The sequence below is a fragment of the Mitosporidium daphniae genome (genome assembly GCF_000760515.2).
Source record: "Mitosporidium daphniae strain UGP3 chromosome Unknown contig-15, whole genome shotgun sequence".
Lineage (NCBI taxonomy): Eukaryota > Fungi > Microsporidia > Mitosporidium > Mitosporidium daphniae.
In genome coordinates, this window is record NW_013546667.1 from 27526 (window position 1) to 48124 (window position 20599).

At 43.6% G+C, this 20599-nt stretch overlaps 15 protein-coding genes across 15 annotated transcripts; 9 read left to right on the top strand and 6 right to left on the bottom strand.

Moving 5' to 3' along the window:
- Positions 1–14: 14 nt before the first annotated feature.
- On the bottom strand, positions 15–2709 carry DI09_15p180 (uncharacterized protein; the record flags this gene model as incomplete). Its single annotated transcript, XM_013383524.1, has 3 exons — positions 15–1567; positions 1593–1847; positions 1875–2709. 3 exons carry the CDS (start codon positions 2707–2709, stop codon positions 15–17), a joined length of 2643 nt encoding a protein of 880 aa, XP_013238978.1.
- Positions 2710–2862: 153 nt separating this feature from the next.
- DI09_15p190 (serine/threonine-protein kinase 12) lies at positions 2863–4169 on the top strand (the record flags this gene model as incomplete). The annotated part of the gene is made up of 2 exons (XM_013383525.1): positions 2863–3418; positions 3445–4169. Coding segments are annotated over 2 exons (1281 nt in total), but the record flags the coding sequence as incomplete, so codon positions are not given.
- Positions 4170–4628: 459 nt separating this feature from the next.
- DI09_15p200 (uncharacterized protein) lies at positions 4629–6525 on the top strand (the record flags this gene model as incomplete). The annotated part of the gene is made up of 2 exons (XM_013383526.1): positions 4629–5772; positions 5798–6525. 2 exons carry the CDS (start codon positions 4629–4631, stop codon positions 6523–6525), a joined length of 1872 nt encoding a protein of 623 aa, XP_013238980.1.
- A 122-nt stretch (positions 6526–6647) lies between these two features.
- On the bottom strand, positions 6648–7013 carry DI09_15p210 (uncharacterized protein; the record flags this gene model as incomplete). The annotated part of the gene is made up of 2 exons (XM_013383527.1): positions 6648–6917; positions 6957–7013. The coding sequence occupies 2 exons, from the start codon at positions 7011–7013 to the stop codon at positions 6648–6650; spliced, it is 327 nt and encodes a 108-aa protein (XP_013238981.1).
- A 259-nt stretch (positions 7014–7272) lies between these two features.
- On the top strand, positions 7273–8598 carry DI09_15p220 (uncharacterized protein; the record flags this gene model as incomplete). Its single annotated transcript, XM_013383528.1, has 1 exon — positions 7273–8598. The coding sequence occupies one exon, from the start codon at positions 7273–7275 to the stop codon at positions 8596–8598; it is 1326 nt and encodes a 441-aa protein (XP_013238982.1).
- Positions 8599–8988: 390 nt separating this feature from the next.
- DI09_15p230 (uncharacterized protein) lies at positions 8989–10806 on the top strand (the record flags this gene model as incomplete). Its single annotated transcript, XM_013383529.1, has 3 exons — positions 8989–9468; positions 9500–9666; positions 9699–10806. 3 exons carry the CDS (start codon positions 8989–8991, stop codon positions 10804–10806), a joined length of 1755 nt encoding a protein of 584 aa, XP_013238983.1.
- A 293-nt stretch (positions 10807–11099) lies between these two features.
- Positions 11100–12117, bottom strand: DI09_15p240 (mannose-1-phosphate guanyltransferase; the record flags this gene model as incomplete). The annotated part of the gene is made up of 2 exons (XM_013383530.1): positions 11100–11816; positions 11851–12117. The coding sequence occupies 2 exons, from the start codon at positions 12115–12117 to the stop codon at positions 11100–11102; spliced, it is 984 nt and encodes a 327-aa protein (XP_013238984.1).
- Positions 12118–12606: 489 nt separating this feature from the next.
- Positions 12607–13800, bottom strand: DI09_15p250 (putative gpi-alpha-mannosyltransfer; the record flags this gene model as incomplete). The annotated part of the gene is made up of 4 exons (XM_013383531.1): positions 12607–12675; positions 12793–13128; positions 13201–13402; positions 13445–13800. 4 exons carry the CDS (start codon positions 13798–13800, stop codon positions 12607–12609), a joined length of 963 nt encoding a protein of 320 aa, XP_013238985.1.
- A 512-nt stretch (positions 13801–14312) lies between these two features.
- On the bottom strand, positions 14313–14972 carry DI09_15p260 (uncharacterized protein; the record flags this gene model as incomplete). Its single annotated transcript, XM_013383532.1, has 1 exon — positions 14313–14972. The coding sequence occupies one exon, from the start codon at positions 14970–14972 to the stop codon at positions 14313–14315; it is 660 nt and encodes a 219-aa protein (XP_013238986.1).
- A 37-nt stretch (positions 14973–15009) lies between these two features.
- On the top strand, positions 15010–16818 carry DI09_15p270 (uncharacterized protein; the record flags this gene model as incomplete). The annotated part of the gene is made up of 1 exon (XM_013383533.1): positions 15010–16818. The coding sequence occupies one exon, from the start codon at positions 15010–15012 to the stop codon at positions 16816–16818; it is 1809 nt and encodes a 602-aa protein (XP_013238987.1).
- An 85-nt stretch (positions 16819–16903) lies between these two features.
- Positions 16904–17176, top strand: DI09_15p280 (uncharacterized protein; the record flags this gene model as incomplete). The annotated part of the gene is made up of 1 exon (XM_013383534.1): positions 16904–17176. The coding sequence occupies one exon, from the start codon at positions 16904–16906 to the stop codon at positions 17174–17176; it is 273 nt and encodes a 90-aa protein (XP_013238988.1).
- Positions 17177–17218: 42 nt separating this feature from the next.
- Positions 17219–18526, top strand: DI09_15p290 (uncharacterized protein; the record flags this gene model as incomplete). Its single annotated transcript, XM_013383535.1, has 3 exons — positions 17219–17344; positions 17384–18147; positions 18187–18526. 3 exons carry the CDS (start codon positions 17219–17221, stop codon positions 18524–18526), a joined length of 1230 nt encoding a protein of 409 aa, XP_013238989.1.
- A 186-nt stretch (positions 18527–18712) lies between these two features.
- Positions 18713–19561, top strand: DI09_15p300 (uncharacterized protein; the record flags this gene model as incomplete). The annotated part of the gene is made up of 2 exons (XM_013383536.1): positions 18713–18900; positions 19216–19561. The coding sequence occupies 2 exons, from the start codon at positions 18713–18715 to the stop codon at positions 19559–19561; spliced, it is 534 nt and encodes a 177-aa protein (XP_013238990.1).
- Positions 19562–19601: 40 nt separating this feature from the next.
- Positions 19602–20051, bottom strand: DI09_15p310 (histone H3; the record flags this gene model as incomplete). The annotated part of the gene is made up of 2 exons (XM_013383537.1): positions 19602–19700; positions 19725–20051. 2 exons carry the CDS (start codon positions 20049–20051, stop codon positions 19602–19604), a joined length of 426 nt encoding a protein of 141 aa, XP_013238991.1.
- A 96-nt stretch (positions 20052–20147) lies between these two features.
- Positions 20148–20456, top strand: DI09_15p320 (uncharacterized protein; the record flags this gene model as incomplete). Its single annotated transcript, XM_013383538.1, has 1 exon — positions 20148–20456. One exon carries the CDS (start codon positions 20148–20150, stop codon positions 20454–20456), a length of 309 nt encoding a protein of 102 aa, XP_013238992.1.
- Positions 20457–20599: the final 143 nt, after the last annotated feature.

Here is a 20599-nt window from a genome sequence, read left to right on the forward strand (position 1 = left end):
ACCATCCCCGCACATCAAAGTAGACCAGCCGAGAGCCTTGAACAGCCGCAAAATGTCTTCCTATGATGATGATGTAAACCCTCCTCACAACTGGTTACCTTGTTGGAAGGCGAAAACCGGGCACAAACGGTAATTCTCTTGACAAGCCATGATTGCAGCCACTGGGGACACCGCAAAGACAAAACCTCAAAGGCTGGCCCCGTTATTGCAATGCGAAACTTTGACAAACCTGGCGAAGATAAAAACGAAATTAGCTGCTCGTCATCAGAAAAGACAGAGTTCGATTTCGAATGCAAGTTAGAAACGGCAATGGAGCGCTGTTTTTCGTCCCCGCTCTCTTCAACATCACAATCGAGCAGCAAATACGTGGGTTTTTCAGACGTGCAAGAGGAGCTATCATCGGCATCCTCCTGTCCAAACTGAAGCTTTTTCGCAACATGGATAGCCGTCAGCGCATGATCCCCGGTGATCATGACATTTTTGTGATGCGAAGCAGATAGCTTTGCAATCACTTCGCATGCTTCCTTTTTCATTGAGGCGCCAAATATCAAAAAGCCAGCAAAAGTGAGTCCCGATTCAGCAGACACACGATCAAGGTCCTTTCCCTTGATTCCAAGGCATTTAAATGCCAAGGCGATGATCCGACAGCCTTCGGACGCATATTGCTCGGCAACATCAAAGAACCATGTGGGCGGGTCAACCAAAAGGGGATAAATAGACTCTGGAGCGCCTTTACACGTGACAAAGCGTGTTCTATTTTGCACTTCCGGTAGGGCCGATGAAATGGTTTTCGAAGTTTGCTCGATCTCAACCATCACAGACATTCGTTTCAAAGAAGGCGAAAATGCAAACCGTTTCATGATTGCCAACAGGGCCGGAAGATTGGCAACTTTTTCCACAATTTTACTGCTACCTTTAGTTGAAGACAAGGACCATGGAATCGAATCCAACGCAGCAACCTCCAATGGGTCTCCAGCAGCGGTGTTGTTCAACAACACTAAAGAATGACACGATGCAATCACCAATTGAGCAGTTCCTGGGATTTCACCCGGATCCTTTATCAGAGCACATGGGGTTGACTTTTTTTTGCCAGAATCGATGCCTGTAATCCCGATGAATTCGAGATGGCTTTGAGTAAGCGTACCGGTTTTATCAAAGCAACACACATCAATTGACCCCGCAATGGGCAGTCTGAATGGTTCTGTGCAAAAGATGGACAATTTTGAGAGAGCAAGAAGCGAAGCATTGATGGCCATGGAAAGCTCCATGGGGAGCTCAGGGGGTACCACCGATGTGATGATCAGCAGACATTGCACCAATAAACGCCAGCGAGATCGATCTGGATCCTCCGTCAATGCCGCATTCCAAACGTAAATGGCAGCAACAATGGCAAAAAAAAGCAGAAACAAAATGAAATATCCGGCTTCGGCATTATTGGCACTAATCCGCTCCCGGCCGAGGCACATGGTTCGAACAAGCTTTCCTTGAGTTGTTAGAAATCCCGTTCGGACCACAAGGGCAATCAGGGCAATCCCCTGCGGCACCTCACCATATGCAAGGTTAAGATCTTTTGGTTAAAAACAATAGGTTACCATTCTCGGTTGCGGAGTTCGAGGTAATTTGAAGGATTTTGGTACCGCCAAAAATGGCACTTGTTTTAAATGCCGACTTGAAAGAAATCGATTTTTTCCGTTTTATCTCGTCCATCACGGCAGCCGAAATTTCCATACTCTCCTTCATACAAGGGGTACTTTCACCAGACAACAGTGCCTCGTTGACAATACAAGAGCCATACAAGATAAGCATATCGGCAGGGACCGATAAAACATCACCAAACTCGCTAGGTACTACAACATGAAAAGGGTGTCACTTACATCCGATGATGTCGCCTGGTAATAAATCTTCTGAGGAAACGCCAGACACCCATTGATTACACCGCAGAACAAGACAGGATTGCGGTGGAGGTGCCATGCCTCTAATTTCATTCATATTTTTCAAACGCTGGAACACCACTGTTGCCTCGAAAATAAAGAGCATCGCAAGTATCATCAAGGAGTGATACCAGTAAGTATCCAAAATCCACAGTCCCACACATACCAACTGAAAAACAAAAAAGGGCGCAATTACGTGCTCTTTCATCAGCGACATAAAAGACGGAATTGGAATGGTCAACGAATTTTTTCCGAAAACCTGTTTAAGGAAACGGATCACATTTTCCGACTCATTTCCGCAAGTAAGAGACTTTGGATGTTGGCAATCGCGATCGTCATGGTGAAGAGAAGAAAGCCATTTTGCTTTGATGAAGGTTTGTCCATCAAAGCACAAGAAACGCGCCTCTAAATGGGTGAAAGAAAAGTACTTTCTTCCAGCCGAATCGGAATGTTGTAAAATCGGAACAATTGCAACGGGTGACAAAAAGGACTCCAAGTAAATATGTGTGGCATCTTCAATACATTGCGATCTTTTAAATGCATTGAAAGAATTGACGAAAAGCGACCAGTGATATGCGATCAGATAGGCCAGTGCATGAAATGCTCCAATCGCAGACAGAAGGATAATGGAAATGTCTCCAAAAGAAGACTGGGCCATCACTTCATATGAAATCCAGAAAACATACAATGGTATCCAAAACACAAATATCAGATGCTGCTGCACAGGCCGAGCTCGTAGTAACTTCCATTTGACGTAGGACTTTGAGGCTATCTTCATCAAAGTTGTAAAATCAAAAATGTATGCAATTTAGCCTTTAAAAGTTCGGTTTATCCCTCGCCAGGCCAAAGTTCCAAATAAAATTTAAATTTTAAATTCGATTGGCCCCTTCTGAAGCAATGATAAACTTGTTTTTGTGGAAAGTCATCATTGATGCTATCGCTCTCGCCAAAGCCAAACATGCGGCATCCAGATCAGCCGTTCGATTTAGAAAAGTATCTTTTCATCAGGGAAATAGGAAGGGGGTCTTTTTCTACCGTATACCTTGCAACGAGGATAAACCCGGCTTCGGACAGAGATGAAGACAAATTTGTCGCAATCAAAGTTGTGCAGCGGCGTAAAATCACCAAAAAGCTGGAATTTCATTTGCGGCAGGAGATTTCGATATTGAAAAAACTGAATGACGTTCAGAGCGAGGTTGAAGACCGCCATTCCAGCCCTTCTTCTGAAAATATCATCAAGTTCTATGAGATGATCAAATGTAAAGCGGTGATTTGTATTGTCATGGAGTGGTGTCAGTCCGGGGATTTGTCCTCAATTCTTTTAGAGCAGAAGCAATGGGACAGGGAACACGCGACACATCTACATGCCCTCCAAAGGAAACCAGATCTCGTAAACGCTTCCGACTTGAAGCCCCTGCAAAAGGCCTTACTGCCTCCGCTCTATTGGACCAGAGAGGCTAATGTGAAAGACTTGATCGTGCAATTAGGTATCTTTACTGCTTTCCAATTGTAGCCAATGCTCTAAAAGCACTGCGATATTTGGGACTCGTTCACAGGGACATCAAGCCGCAGAATTTATTGTTTGTCAAGTGTGAGCATTTGCCATCCCTTTCTTTGAACCAAGAGAGCGGTGGACCCTGTACCTCTTTCAACCAGTATTTGCTCAAGGTTGCCGACTTTGGCTTTGCTCGGCATATGAATCCACTTGACATGGCCGACACGATGTGTGGCTCGCCACTCTATATGGCTCCAGAAATCCTTCAAAATGAAAGATACGATGCAAAGGCCGATCTTTGGAGTGTCGGCTGTATTATGTTCGAATTGCTTTTCGCAAGAGGGCCCCCGTTTCGGGCTCCCAATCATTTTGCGCTTGCAAAGAAATACCAAGATCCGGAATTGGTTAGCAGGCTCTTTTATAAACTGGCTAAAGAGGGAGCTCCAGATATCTGGACAAGCTTGTCTGAGGAATGCATATCTTTACTCAAGGGGCTGCTTACCGTGGATCCTCTTAAGCGCATTTCATTTGAGGATTTCTTTTCTCACAAATGGCTCACTTTATCGCCTTCAGTTAGCCTGGTAAAAAAGACCGAAAATGCTGATAACATGCGGCCGCATCTTCGCGTTGTTGAATATTTCGACAGCACTTTGAGCTCGCTTATTGAGGTTGTTCACATGGATCCGCTAGCTGCAGGGTCCAAATCAATTTCAGATAGGGCTTTAAAATCGAACATTGATTCTGTTTCTGCCTTGAGGCTTTTCCCGTCCTTTCTCCATCACAGACGCATCCACAACCGGATCCTTTATAGCATTCAGGTATTTCTGGTCAAACTTAGACGAAACTTTATTTCTGTCACGCATTTTCAGTTTATCGTTCACATGCTTTCTGCGATCGAGGATATCCTTCAAGTGTCTGCCTTGCTTTCATATTCGGAAATCTTCAATAAGGGCCGGTATCTATTTTTGCAATATTTAAGGCTTGCTGATGGCTCCGAATCATCTATCAGGCAATCCAAACAGTCTAATAATATACCCGTTGAATCAATTTTTAATGAACTCCTGTACGAAATCCATGTGTCGCCAGATGATTCGGAGTGGCTGGAATGGTTGAAAATTAAAATTTTTCCGTTAGAAACGAAAATGGCTTGAAACGAAATAAAATTTAAGTGGAATTTAACATTTGCATTTTATTTGCAGCTGATGAATAGGACAGCTTTGTTTAGCTCAGCAACTGCTGTAACGGCAATTGCTACCGCAGCGGCCCTGGTGATCGGCTATGCCATATATTTTGATTACAAACGCAAACAAGATAAAGGGCTGCAAAAGCGAATCAAGCAAGAAAAGAACATTGAAGCACACAAGCAAAAGAAAAAGACCGCAAAGGAAGGAAAAAGCAAAGGCAACAGCAAAAGCAAATCTCCCCAAAATGTGCTTTCCTCAAGCTCGATTATTGAAATGATCCCAGAAATGGCACTTAGCATTGAGGAAATCTATGCACGGCCGCCTGCCGAGAGAGAGCGCATCTTTTATTCGCTACTTGTCAAGGGCGAGGAGCTTTTGTCGTTTAAAAGCGACGAGCCAAACCTGTCAAATTCATATACCGAAGCAGCGGTGGAATTATTTTTCAAGGCTATTAAAATGATCCCTAACCCTACCGAGCTTCTTGTTTCGCTTCGGCAGGTTCTTCCGAAGCCTGTTTTTAACGCACTTACCAAGCTCATCACAGAAGATGGCTTGAAGAGAATCGTTTCCTACTTCAAGTCGATAATTCCAACAAATTCGCCGATCACAATTGCTCCGAAGAAGCTCATTTTGGCTAATGGAGAGATTGAACAGACGTGGGCCATTTTTGCAACGAAGGATATCGAAGCAGGAACGGTCCTTTATGAGGAGAAGCCCGATGCTGCCTCATTGTATTTGCAATACACATCCAGTGGCAAGTTTTGCGACTTTTGCTTTAAAACTCTGGACCTTTCGCAAGTGGCATGTGACAAATGCCGTTGTTCATTGTACTGTTCAGAAGCCTGTCTGGTTTCAGCCAGGAAATCGCACCACTCTAGCATTTGTGGAAATGAGGCGTTTGGCCGCTTGCTTGACATAGCTAAAAGGGAACACAGCGAGTATTCTCTGCTTGTCGCCAGATACCTTTCGGTGTTATGTTTTGAAGAAAAGGAAATTAAAGAGCAAAGAGAGCTTTCTAAAGAACCGCTCGCAGATAAAACGACGACGTCATCTCATTTCGAATTTATGAAGCCCTTGTTGCTGCCTGTTCTCCCATCGGACGACAACATTGCCACATGTTTGAAGTCGCTATTTTCCGGCATTTCTCCCGACATTTTCGAACGTACTTTTAAGTTTGCTTATTTTAGATTTGGACGACAATCGCTACTCTTCCATTAAGGGCACGCTTCTTTTCAATAGCATTGGCATTCCCCTTCCCGCGGGATTTGACGATCAAGTCGATGCTAGCGTTGAATCTCCGGCCGCAAAAATACCCGATTTTTCACCCGCATTGTCTGATTTGAAGGAAAATTCCCTCTTGCAAAGTAATGATAACGCATCAACAAAAAGCGAGCATCAAAACAAGGGTGAAAAATTGCCAGCTCTTGCCGCACAAAAGGATGCCGACGAAGACGAATCATCCTGGGTCGACGAGTCGATTTCGACATCTTCCCCGGTAATCTTTGACTCGCCCGTTGTCGAAAGCATCAGCAACAACTCGTCCTCTTCTGATGATAATCAGGCCGAGCATTCGGTTGGTTCTGCCCAATCTTCGTCATCTATCTCAATCAATCAGCTACTAGAAAGATCAAGAAGCCCTCTCCAAAAATCCAAACTAATCGGACACGGGTTATACCACATTTCGGCGCACATGCAGCACTCCTGTGATCCAAACACCTCTTTAGTGTTTCCACACAACAACAATTTCTTGAGAGTCTTTGCATCTCATCGTATTGAGAAGGGCGATGAGATTTGTATGTCTTACATCCCCTTATCAACCGGAATGTCATCGGCCGCCAGAAGAGCTGCACTTAAAGCCACCTATCACATTGATTGCGCGTGTATTCTGTGCGAAGCTGACCTTCCTATGGCATAGTTATCTTTAATAAATATCCGAAACATCCTAGTGCCTAATTATCAGCATTCGACGATGAGACACATGTCATTTTCACTGGTTCTATTTTTAAATCAATTCTTTCGCAAGCTTCGTGGGATCCGTCATTTATCAGCGCGCGCTAGCTCTGAATGCGGAGGCCGCTCCTCTGGCTCCGCTGTTGCCTCCTGGTTGGCAAGGAAACTAGGTTTAATAAACGGGATTTCATACATCAAAGCATGCTTATTGGCTAAATTTTGGAGTCTATTTGAATTCTCTGCCAAGGTTTGCATCTTTTGGTAAATAGAATATTGCATTGACTGCAATTCAGCAAGCTTTTTTTCAAGAGGCTCGTAGTTGGGCATCCTGGCGCTGGGGCAAGGGCAGGGTGATAGCTACGCTAAATTTAAACTTTATTTTTGGCGGATTTGGACCGTAATTTTTAATGCCTGCTTCGCATCGGCCTTTGGGCTTTGGCGATGACCAGCCATATTTGTGCAAATACTCCGTATTTTGGAGTGAAAAGTGTAAATCGGACGCGAAAAAGAGCTTCGACTCGAACGATTCCTACATTTCGTTTGCAACGTCCTACTTGATCAAAATTGCCATGCTTTTGAATGAATTTTCTTCGGCCTATTTGTGGAGCATTGGAAAGTTTAATCTTTGCCTCGATCCAGAATCGTCTGCGTGGGAAAATATTTGCTTGGTTGGAAAATACTTTACATTTTCGCTGATTGACGACGCTAAAATATGGATCATCATTGTGAAGACCCTTTTGCACGTTTCAAAGGCACTTCCAGAGCTTATCATAAGGTTGGCGTGTTTATCTTTAACCGCTCTAGTGTGCAGGATAATTTTTATGGAGATTTGCTATTGGTTACGTGCGGATCTATGCTTCCATCCTGGGTTAAGAGCGACGAAATATCCATGAACAGGACTTTTATTTCGGCTGGCAAATTCCACTTTATTTCCAAAGAGCTTATTTCGTCAAAAAAAAGGGTCCCACTGAAAGATGCACTGGCCGCTGTTTCCTCTCCAATGACCATTACGTCCATGAACAGGGAGATGTGCTCCATTCTGGACAATTTATTAGCCTCCTCTGATGTGTATCTTGATTCTATCCTGCAAAGTGGTAAGCGGTTATATCCCATTGCTCTTCCAAGGAAAATTGCCGGCATTTTATTAGAAAATCCGTCTCTCATTGCAGTTACATGTGACACCTATAACTCAAATGTCCACAAGGTCTCTGTAAAAGAATTCTCCAAAATAACAAAGCAACATCAAAGCTACTTTGAGCCGGAGGAACCCGTTAAGGTTCTCCTTCCGTTGACAAAAAAGTGTTTTGCTCTATTAGACAGCCAACAATTACCTTTATATATTTCGGAAAGTCAAGATTTGTCATCCACGCTGGGGACAAAGCTAGCATGGGGTTACATGATCCTATTGGAATATATTGACAAAAATTCAGGCGATTCTAATTTTACTGCCCCCTTTTCAGCTAATATTGAGGAAGCAGTAAAATATGCCCGTCTTCATTTGGATCAACAAGTCTCAACCAAAGAAGCTCTTGATGCTCTCCGCTATTTGGAGAGCCCTATCATTGTGGATTCCAATTTGATTCAAAAATCCCTTTCAGATGGTAAATTTGCTTGTTTAAACGAATCTGGTGACATGGAGCTCCAATTATGGGATGCTTTTTCAGAGGATGAACTTCGATCCTTAATATATGGACCCACTCATATGCAAGAGTCTGTCGCCGAAAATCAAGCAGGCGAAGATGAAGATGGAGATGATTTCTTTTTTACTTCTGACGAGGAAAATTCAGACGGGCTAGATTGCAATCAGGAATATGACGAGTTTGAGGTTCTTGATACCCTTCTTCGAGATCCGGAGTTGCTTATGAAGGTTATCGAGAGATATTCGGCATCTGGAGAATCTTCAAAGGATCTCTTATCAAAGCTCTCAAAATTGAAAATTGAGCAGGTGCAAGAACATACCCCCTCAGCTGATGAAATACCAAATAGCGAGGATTCTGATTCACAGTTGTCATCAAATGACGATGCTTTTTCGGAATAAATTAAATTAAATTAAATTGAATGCTTTGTTAAATGCCTCGCTTTCCAGCCAATCACGTTCGGAATAAACTTTCAATATAAACTGTGATTAGGTATTTTTTGTTACTAGGAGCCATTAATGCAGGAAACGAAATGCCCGTCGCCGCATAAGACAGATGAAGAATTTCCGGAGGCTCAGGAAAGTATCGAAAATGCACTTGAAAAAAAATCGCACAGCGGGTCTTTGCTGTTAAATTCGCATCCCAGGGCAACGCTCCGAACTCTTAGTCTAAGCTCGTTTACACAAGCATGTTCCATATCTTCCGTCTCCATGATCCAAACAGTGTCAGAACCAGATGAACCGAGCATCGAGATATATCCCACGTCTAGTGATGTCTCCGAAATCCCTGCAATGCCAACACTTCCTCCCGAGCCTAATGGTAAAGGCAGTCTGGCTTGCGCCCGGTCCCCACTGGCATCCACCTCTCATGCAGAGTGCCAGCCCGAAGTTGAAGTTCAACATGCACGATTTGAGTGCACCCCACGCTCTGAGTTTACTGCGATTTCAAATAACTCGACCAGTGTCAACCCTTATGGGACCAGAATTGGAAAAAATCACTCCAGCTACCTGTTGATGTATTACATGCTGACTGGAATTCGATCGGCTGTTTTGAAGGGAGAAGAAAAATACACACAAATAGCGGCGCCTTCTTTTGAGGGAATCGACAAAAAGACATGCAAGAAGCGTGTCAAGCTTTCCCTTGAAAACAAGGAGACCACTGGCGGTTGCTGCTCATGTTCCAAACGAAAAAGTAGAGAATTCAGAGACTATGCGCCGATCGCTTTTAGGTTTTTGCGAAAGCAATTTTTCATCGATACTGAAGACTACCTGGTAAGTTGCGAATGCCATTTATTTCTGATAGACTTCCCTCACCCCTAGATATGTGCTCTCTGAATTGGGTAGCCCCGGGAGAAGTGGATCGTTTTTTTACTATTCCCACGACTACCGATTTCTTATAAAAACCATTGGAAAGGTGGAGCATTCGTCCCTTCTCAGTTTGCTGCCAGACTATTGCGCACACGTCAAAAGGTTGGTTCAAGTTATTTTTATTTCGGTTTTAGATTTCCAAACACGCTCTTAACACGGTTTTTAGGTCTACATCGAATAAGTGGATTGCGGCCAGGGTCTCCGCCCATTTATTTTGTTGTGATGGGAAATGTATTTCCACCGTCAAAGGACATCCACGAAATTTACGATTTGAAAGGATCTTTTCACGGGCGTCAAGTATCTGTTCGAAAGCTTACAAGATGCCCTAGAGAACCAAGAAAAGACCTTAATTGGTTGCGTTCCGGAAAGAAATTGCTCCTTTCGCCACGAAAAGCGGCACTTGTGATGACTCAATTGGAACATGATGTCGAGTTCCTTACTTCATGCAACATTATGGACTATTCGCTTCTTGTTGGCATCCACTCCATACAAAGAGGAAATCGAGAAAGGATAAGAGATAAGGCGCTTTCTGTGTTTGAAACGGCGCCTATCGAAGAGGGCCACGCAAACCAGCCCGCTGATCGGGATTTGACGTCCTCAAATGTGCACCGCCATCACAAAAAGAACAAGCGGCGATACCCATCTTCCATTAAATCTGCATTGGTTGGGTTCGCTCGTCCCTTAACACAAGAGGACCCCATCTGCTTGATGGAGCAAAGTGATGATGCCGCAAATAGATCGGCAACCATCAACCAGCTGCAGCAATCCTCTTTGCCATCCTTTCACAACAGTAAGCACAACGCTCCTGCTGAGAGGTCCAATTTTGTATTCTACAGCGAAGAGGGAGGAATCCTCTCTGGAACAGAAGAAGCTTTCCGAAATCCCGTCACGGTAGCGCCAGAACGGCCAACGGAAATTTATTATCTCGGAATCATAGATATTTTAACGCCATATTCGTGTAAGAAGCAAATTGAGCACGCCTTTAAGTCGTTTCGCTCTTCCAGCCTGTCCATTTCGGCCGTATCCCCCGCTGTATACAGTCGCCGCTTTTTGGCGTTCATGAGAAGATGTGTTTTGAACCAGGAGAATAGCAACTCCTCGTCAATTCAAACGTCAAAACAAATAGAAAAATATTTAACCCTTATGATCTCCCAGTCTGAATACGAGCTATCTCTTGCCTCATCCATGGTGACCTCTGCCGCTGTAAATACAACAACAGTGCAGCCGTATCAGCAAAACTGATCGCCCAATTTTGGTAACTTAAACAAATTATGTAAATTGCGTATCTGAAAATGAAAGCACAAATTGATGTCTTCTAGCCCAGCCCAGCCCAGCCCAGCCCAGCCCAGCCCAGCCCAGCCCAGCCCGCTCTAAGCCCTTTCTGCGTATAAACGTTTATTTCGGTCAAGTATTCCATACCACTTTATTGATGAGATCGCTGTATTTTACATCACAATTCTTGGCTCAGTAATACTTGTCGAAATCTCTTTATGGGGAAGAATGCAGCCCCCATTTATATAAACCTAAAATTATTGCTAAACAACACCAACTTCATCACCGACGATCACATCATCACCGAGGATGGAGATTCCCTCCACTCTGCTCCATCTTCCAACATGGGAGTTCCAGCCAATGATAGAGTTCTGCACAAAAGAATGGGACTTGATGTTGCATTTTTCAAAAATAACAGAGCGGGAGATTCTCACGCCATCACCGATGGTGACTCCGGGACCAATGACCACATCTGGTCCTAATTTACAGTCAGCTCCTATCTTGGCTGTGGGATGCACAAGGATGTTTCCAACACAATTCAAGTCGCCCAGAGATTGTTTAGAAAGCTTTGGAGATAGGTGGTTTAAATACAGACCAGTTCCAGCAAGGTAATCTTTTGGCTGGCCCACGTCCATCCAAAATCCATCCAAATCAAAAGCATGTAGCTGCTCATCATACGCCATCAAGGGGAAAACTTCCTTCTCAATGGATGTCGGTTTTGGCTCAATACGCTGCAAAATTGCCGGAGTGAAAAGATAAATCCCGGCATTAATTCGATTTGAGACAAACTCTTTCGGTTTTTCCACAAATTGGTCAATAAGCGTGGGCGAGGCTGCGTGTCCGTTTAATTGATCGCCGCCAAACGAAGGGCCATCGTGGTCGCTTTGATTGTTTGCGCGCGTAACTATCACGCCATATTTAGATGGCTCCTCGACTCGAGTTACCAAAATGGTGCCTTCTTTGCCGTGTGCTTTGTGGAACTCAATCTAATCTTGTAAAAAGGTGCCAAGCTACCATTTTGGCAAAAGGGAAATCGCAAATGATGTCCGAGTTCAAGACAAAAAAGGACTCGTTAGGGGTTTCATTAAAAATGGCCTTCGCCAAGGCAAGAGGGCCTGCCGTGCCAAGCGGTTCGGTTTCCACGGAAAACGTAATTTTGACGTTATATTTAGACTCGTAGTCCTTCATATGGGCAACCATGATTTCAGGCCGATAGTTGACGGCAAGGATGATATCGGTCACGCCAACGGCAACCAATGCCTCGATTTGATGCAAAATCATGGGTTGATTGGCAAACGGAACCAGCGGCTTTGGAAGAGTAAGCGTGAGCGGACGCAATCTGGTTCCAAATCCTATTACAGTTAGGCCTCTGAGAAAACGGACCTCCAACAAGAATTAATGCCTTCATGGTAGTGTGTTTGTAGCGTGAAGAGTTTTGCGTTTGTAAAAGCTAAAAATTGATTTTATTTCATCAAACTTGCATTTTTTCCTTGATCTTTTTGATCCGGCTGTGATCCGCTACGACTTTGATTTGCATGACACGGACCCTATTCGCCAACCCATCAAGTGATTAAACATACAGATCAGTTGAAATGTGGAAAGCCAATCAAAATTGGTGACAAGGTAGATTTATGTGTTACATCATCAACTTTTTGTCCGCTCAAAAAGAAGCATAAACCTAAATGAGGCGCCAGGATCCAAAAACGGCAGCGAATTCAACATTTTGAGCTTCTAAAAATGAAGGCAAAATCAATACCATCTTGTATGGTGTCAAAGCATCGGGGCATTTTGTGGCCAGAGATTCCCATGCCACGATAAAGTCATACACACAGGCATTGTCTGTAATCCATGTCCCAAGTTCAGAACAAGACAGTTGCTCTAAAGTCTGCCGCTCGTTTTTATTTCCCGGAAAAAGAGAAAATCTAAACATAAGCTGCATACGGCCTACCTATTTACATGGGGGAAATTTTTCAAAAACGGCGGTTCCATGTGGACATAGTCTAGTTTGGCCTCCGGTCGCAAGACGCCAGCATAAAGAGGTGCCGCGTGGGAAAAAAGAAAGAACACGCTTTTCGTGCCAACGATCTTGTTCAAGTGATCGGTGATGGCAATTCCAGCGGTCGAAAAGCCTCTGCAATATAACACCGATACAATTGCCGAAATGGCAAACGAAGCCGATATAAAAATGGCTTTCTTCCGGTGAGTGATTTTTGTTGAGTGGTAAAAACGATGAAACCCGATCCCCGTAATCATATTCATCATCGGGAAGATGGGCAGCAAAAAGCGCAACTCCTTGTGAGGCACCAAAGACAAAATACAAATAAAAGGCAGCATAAATCCGAACAAAGATCGATCACAGCTTACAGATCCCAGCACAAAAAAGGGTGCCAATGGCCCCAGTAGGATGGGAATCGCGCAGAAAAAGTACCAAAGCAGCGGATGCGTCCCATAATACGAACTGACTCCCTCGTCTCCAAGATTGATGCAGAAAAAATTGTACCACGTCAAGAGCCACCGCTGATAGAACACAAAATCGACAAAAAGCCCCAGCCCAATGATGAGGCAACTAAAGGATTAATGCTATCAGTGGTCAGTGTACATTGTGAACACAGAAATCGTTATCATTCTCAGCATGTCCGTCTTTTCTGTGAGCTTGAAAAACAAGAGGACCCATGGAATGACCCAGAGAATGGCTAGTGTGGGCCGGATTAAGGTTCCTATGCCCACAATACATAGAGGAATAAACAACTTTGACACTTTGTCGCTGCCGCTCCATGGCCAAAAATAATATGCCAAAAGAGAGAGACATGCCTCGATGGAATTGGATGAGGCCCGTGTCGAGTATGTAAAATTAAAGTGCGATAGCAACGTGGTAAGTAGCGTCCAAGCTGCAACTTCGGCTCCATGATTATTGAGCGAAATGACGTAAATGAAATAGTCGGTGATGGCTGCAAAAACAGACATTACGACTCTCGGCGCGTATTTCTAGCACATTATGAAATCGAGAGTGGCTACCATTAAAAGAAAATTTTCTTCCAGCTTGAGCAGCCTTAATAAAGCGTATATTGGCGTAAATGCAAGCAAAGGAAAAAGTGACGATCTGCTTCCTTTGATCCATTCCCAAGTAAGGCCACGACCTTCGATCCGCGGATTGATCCAGTTGTAAGCGACCTCCATGGATTGCCAATATTCGTCTGGGTCGAGGTAAGAAGTAATAAAGATCGAATTCACAATGCGAAAGATCAAAATCGACAGAGCTATCCAATTGATACGGCACTTTTGCATCCGGAAAAATTGCAATAAAAGTGAAAAAAACCGTAAATTGTTCCTAATTCGCATTCAGTTAAAAGCTTATCACGATTTTACTAAAACGCAGTGTTCCAATGATGGCGGTCTCCATCACATTGGGAATTTATCGGGTGCGTGGGAACTTTGACGTTGCTAAATTATCAATTATTTATTTTGTCAAATTCTTGCTAAATTGGAGCGAGCAAGGAGTATGCTAGTAGCGAACTTGAAGCCAGCATCCTGGACCAGAAGCGAGGCACATGTTTTCGAATCCAAAAAACGATCAGCAATACGAAAAAGAGGGTGGCACCTATCCCCATTGCCCTTGGATTTTTAAGCTTTGTGTTGAGTTTTTCTGCGAATTTCTCAAGGGACACGAAAAGTTGATTTCCTCTGATTGCCTCGACCCACCCTCCACGTTTGCCCGATTTTTGTTCGATTTTTAGACTGTAAATTTGATGAACCTTCTCGGATGGAGGCTCACCAAGCGCCCTTTTCATTCTCACATGCGTGAAATACTCTTCTTTGGCAACTCCGATTTGTGAATACCCATCGACAAGGATAAGTAAATGCTTTTCAAACAACGCATCGGGCATCAGAGAGATTTTGTCTGAACATTTCAATTTGAAGAATATTTCCATATATTCGTCGAATTCCGGTAACAACTTGGATTCGGCAATTAAGCCAAATCCAGACAATACCGTTAAGTAGATGTCCAGAGCATGAAAAATGGATGAGTCGCCTAGGCTTGTGTCAATATTGCTTTCAAGCCACGATGGGAACGACTCCACGAGCGAAACGTGCTCCCCCTTTCTGTAGAGCACGTCAAAAGAGCTCGTTGATGACATCAAATTTTAAATTTACAAATTTCAGCCATCTAGCTTTATGGGCGACAATTTCGCCAGAAAACTGGAAATTAAAATTGATGGGATACGAACCTCAAGGCCCTTGACGCGTCCTCTTCTTCGGATTAGCTTTGGTGGCTTCTATATGAAAGATGGGGGTCTCACCCAATTACCAGCAGATTGCACCTTGTGCACCTCTTCCTGTTCCCCATTACTATTACCGATTGATTCGTCATTTTCATCTCAATTTTCATCACCACTTGTTTCCCCATTATCATCCCCTTCTTGTAAAGCCCAATTTTTGTCCCAGCCTACTTCTTTGGTGCAAAGTGTTGACCAGTTTCCAATATCTTACTTGTGGTCATCCAACGATAATCCCGATTCAGATGATGGCGATTCTATTTCTGTGAGCTCTTTTAGATCACCGTCTCTGTTCAACTACATGTCTTCTGTAATTTTTGGCAGAAATCAAAATGCAGAAGAGGTTTCTTTTACGGGGCGTTCTTTTTTCTTTCCCCTTTCTGAGCATGGATTACTGTTTGACAGTGTCACTATTGGGGTGTATGAATACTGCATTATTGGTGGGTTTCGATTGGTTGGAACACTCGGATTGAGCCCCCCATATCACGCCGCCTCAAAGGGATGGAGGGAGTTGGAATCTCGCTCCGGGACTACCTCGCGGATTTTGGCTCGAGTTTCCACCATGATCATGAATGGAACACCTGTCCCTCTACCTTTCACTATTGATGATAATCTTAACGATGCCAATCAAAATGGCAGTCCTCAACAGCGCCAGATTTCTCCTACACGGCTGCCGCTTTGGTTGAGGCCTCTCAGGACGCTTCTAGATGAAGATACAGTTAATCTCGGCGTCAGGGTGCTTCTGAAATTGCTCACTTCGTTTGGACAGGGCTTGGAAACATACTCGCACTCCACACTGTTGGGTGCTTTGATCATCCTTGCACGCTTTGAGACGTGGAAGCGAAAGAACGGGCTGTGCTCCCTTACACCTGTTTGTAAAAAAATGCAAAACTGCATTCGAGATCAGACGGCAATAGATTCGGCAAGGCATGCCTTCAAATTTGCGATTGCCTCGTACGGATGGAAGGGGCTCACACTTCTTGGAAGGCGTAGCTTCCAAAACATAATCACCAACCCAAGCTCGGAAAAGAGCGCTATCTTGAATTATTTGGATTTGAAGGAGTGCGACCTGCTTCATATTACACAGTCCAATGAGCTTTTCCAGCCGCATTGCGTCATCTTTTATGATGTTAGGTCTTGTGATGGCCCCTCGATTGTTGTGGCTCTACGCGGTTCTCTCAGCGCTGCTGACTGGATAACTAGTTTTGGTGGAGAGTATATTCCATGGAATGGTGGGTTTCTGCATTCAGGCGTTGCCAAAGCAGCCCAGTATGTAAAACAAGAAATACTTCCCATGGCGTTTTCATATGCTCAAGAGATGAATGTACCCAAGATCTTACTGACTGGTCATTCTTTGGGCGGTGCAGCCGCACTGCTCACGCTTCTTTTCCATTTTTTTGATGATGAGGATGAAAATGAAGATAACGGTATTTTGTTGCAGGCATGTTCTTTTGGTGCGCCGCCAATTGTCTCCATAGAGCTTCTCCCGCTATTTCAAGGTCTTTCGGCTACATCTTATATCTTCGGAGGCGATGTAGTGCCAAGAATCTCATATGGCTCACTGATGGACTACAGGGCCCTGATTGTCCAGGCTACATCCCATGTGTCGTTGAAGAACATTTTGAATCCGGTATCCTTAATGCCTTATTTTAGATCATTGGTTCAACCATCCGCTCAAGTGATGAGGACTCTTCCTCTTCCTCGTTGATGTTTAGAGTTTTACTTGCTACTGAGCAGCAGAGTTTGATAGCATCGCCATACCCAAAGGTAGGTTTTTGCTAAACTAGCAATAGATGTATGTTCCGGGGCGATTGCTTTATATTTACGACGTGGAGGACGGACTTCCCGTGGAGACGCCCAAATCTCCCACTTCCACGCCGGTAACAAGAAACGCCGACGATCCAAGCAAATTTGATAAGTTTACTGCTGTCGTGGAGTGCGATACCTTGCTTTTTGGACAATTTTTCATACAGCCATATATGATTGCACAGCACAATCCAATCGCATATGACGATGCCATTTACAATGCTTCGCAAAGCATCCTTCGCGGGGCGTTAAACATGTAAATAAAATAAAATAAAATAAATTTAAACTTGGAGCTGTAATTAATGCATGTGGCCATAGTTGGATGTGGTCATGGAAAGCTTACTGCAATCTACGAAGAGATTGCCAAAGCTGAAGGTCAGGCTCCAAGTGTCAAAGTAGAACTTTTGATCATCTGTGGCGATTTCCAGGTAACCTTTGTTCCATATTTCTAGGCTGTCCGGAACAAGTACGACCTTTCACGCATGGCTGCTCCTGACAAATATAAGAAGATGGAGGATTTCCATCTTTACTATTCGGGAGCACTGAAAGCGCCAATCCCAACCCTGTTTATAGGAGGCAACCATGAGGCTCCAAACTACTTGTGGGAGCTATGGCATGGCGGCTGGGTTGCCCCTTCCATTTACTATATGGGCTCCTCGGGGGTCATTTGGTTCGGTGGGCTTCGCATTGCCGGCATTTCAGGGATTTACAAGTCTCATGATTACCTGAGGTCTTTTTCGGCCAATGAAAATCCTCCTTCTTTTAATAATCATGGCCCTCCTCCTCGATCGCCCTATCACTATCGGCAGTTGGAGATTGAAAAGCTCTCGATGATCGATACATTGGTAGATGTGATGATCTCACATGATTGGCCCAATCGAATTTTCTCTTATGGATCTGTTCCTGATCTTATAAGGAGAAAGCCACATTTCCAAGGAGATATAAAAACTGATGAAGGTCTGGGATCTCCTCCCCTGATGGATCTTTTGAAAAAGCTGAAACCTCGCTTTTGGTTTTCCGGCCATTTGCATGTCAAATACCCAGCGATCTACTCTCATCAAGGTACAACGCCTAGATCCCTACAGGCGGAAAACACTCGTTTATTTAAGGCCTCCTCCCATGTTTTTCAAATACCAGAACAAGAAGGCCCATATTGCACCCGGTTTTTAGCACTTGATAAGTCGCTGCCGAGGAGACAATTTTTGCAGGTATTTTTACATTGCGAATGTATGTGATAGATCCTCTATATTCCGGAACAAGTGGCAGAGAGGCCCCCTGTGTTTTCTTATGACCCCGAGTGGATTTCAATACTAAGGAAGACCAACAACAGACTGGAGGGCCTTATGCCCTGGTCTGAACCACATAGTTGTGAAGAACACGTAGAAGACAACGCTGGTGATATTAGTACCTTCCTGATACCTGAATCCTTTGAACGGATTGCCCCATCTTTTCAAGAGGAATCCCAGGGAACGGGCAACTTTTCTAAAGGTATTTTGGCTTATTTACGTGTAGAGAGATTTTATCCCAATCCGCAGACATTAAATTTTTGTAAACTAATTGGAGTTCCATGTTGTGTATATCCCCCCTCTTCCCCCTCACCCTCGATGTGATGAAACTTCCGTTTAAATAAAGTTCATACTTTTCATGAGAATTAAAATGAACAAACATTAGCAATGAGAATTAAAATGAACAAATATTGGAAATAGGAAATTACACGGGACAAATATTGGAAATGTAAAGTTTATCGTGTTTTTGGAGCCTAGTTATGGCAAATGGTATATTTTCAAAATTTAATAATGAAGTCCGCTCGCCAATTAGGACAGGGCTCTTCGCAAATAGAAAATGAAGAAAACGAGCTGCTATTTGGCATTCTACCGAACAGTACCACAGACAATGAAGAAACCAATACGGACCTTGGTGCCGTGAAAAAAAAAAGGAAACAAACCACCGTACCCGCCACTCGTGCAAAGTTAAATGAAGAAAGGTTTCCATTTGCGTAATCTAATTGTAGATTGCTTGGTCCTGTTGGATTCCCGGCCCTCGTTAAGCTAATAGATTCACATACTGCAAATGGCGCCAGGCCCTTTATACGAAATCCAAAAGACTGCGTATGTTTCTATTTTTGATTTTAGAAAGCAGGACTCTCCATCGTATTGGAACTATACAAGGAATGGGCGCACGTGCTATTTCCTCGATTTAAATCAAAAGATGTTCTGAGGACCGTCGAACAGAAATGCCACTCCAAACTCTTTAGCGTACTAGCTGCTTTTAAGATTTATTTTTAGCATTTGATAAACAGGTGGTATGCGACCTGGAAATCAGCAAAATTAACGGCCGAGGGAAAGCCCGTTCCACTTTCTGTAATATTGAATGAAGAAAAAGAAAACAATATCGAAAGATCTCAAGTGGAACCAGAAGAGTTCAATCTTACATTTGATCAAGACAATATTACGGATAACTTCAATGCAAATAACGATAATACCATTCCAATTGCAATTCCTGAATGGCTAGAAGAGCGGGAAAAGACAATTAGATCCATTTTGGAGGATGCTTCTTCATCCAACAAAGCTCATCAAGTGGAAAAGACTTTTGAATTTCAAGACGACAATCTTTCCGATAGCGAATTTGATTCAGTAAATTTTTAAATTTTAATTTGGCAATTCAAATTTTAATCACAAATTCCATTTAGGGTTGGATACGTTCACCTCTGATGCGTCTAGCGAGTGCAATGTCCTTCGGCATGATGGTAACACGCTTGGCATGAATGGCACACAAGTTTGTATCCTATGATAAGAAAGTCGATAATACCTCAAATAAGCCGACGAGAAAGGCCTCAGCAGCCTCTTGCAGGGCGCCAATTGCGGAGGATTGAAACCTAAGGTCTGACTTGAAGGATTGCGCTATTTCTCTAACAAGGCGCTGAAATGGGAGCTTTCTGATCAGCAGCTCAGTGCTTTTTTGATATTTGCGGATCTCACGGAGAGCGACGGTTCCAGGGCGATATCGATGGGGTTTCTTGATACCGCCGGACATCGGAGTTTGGGATGTGGCTTTTCGAGCCGCTTTCGTGGTGAGCTGCTTGCGAGGGAGCTTTCCTCCGGTGGATTTGCGCGCTGTTTGCTTGGTACGGACCATTTAACAAAAATAAATCCAAAAATTTCGAAAATAAAGTTTATTTTTTGTATTCTCCTGATTGGTCATCTTGTAAAAATAAACTTTAAATTTCCATCCATGTGTTCGGATCTGACCGCGGATGCTGATTTGGAGAATGCCGCTTTGATGAGCGTGCGCGTAAAGTGGGAAGACCCAAGCCACATTTTAGGTATCAAATTTTTCGAGCATTTGCTGGAGCGTACATTGACTTCGTATGATGGCATTCTTTGCGGAGCAGCCATAATTACGATTTTGTCGTTTGACGAGGGAAACCAGAAGGCAGCCATCTCCATTGTGCCCCAATCCAAAGCGAGCAACCTTAAATGTGCGCTTTATTTCCTCACCTCATACCAAGGCATCAAGTGTAGGGCTTTTATTGATGCTTAAGATTGTTTGTTTTGCTTTATTTTTTAAATGATCTCTTTACTCTTGTGCATAAATCCAACAGCCTCGGGGTATTCTTCGACAGAATTTTCTTCTATTTCTTCAAACCAAATAAATAATGGCAAGGATTTTTCGATTTCCGTATT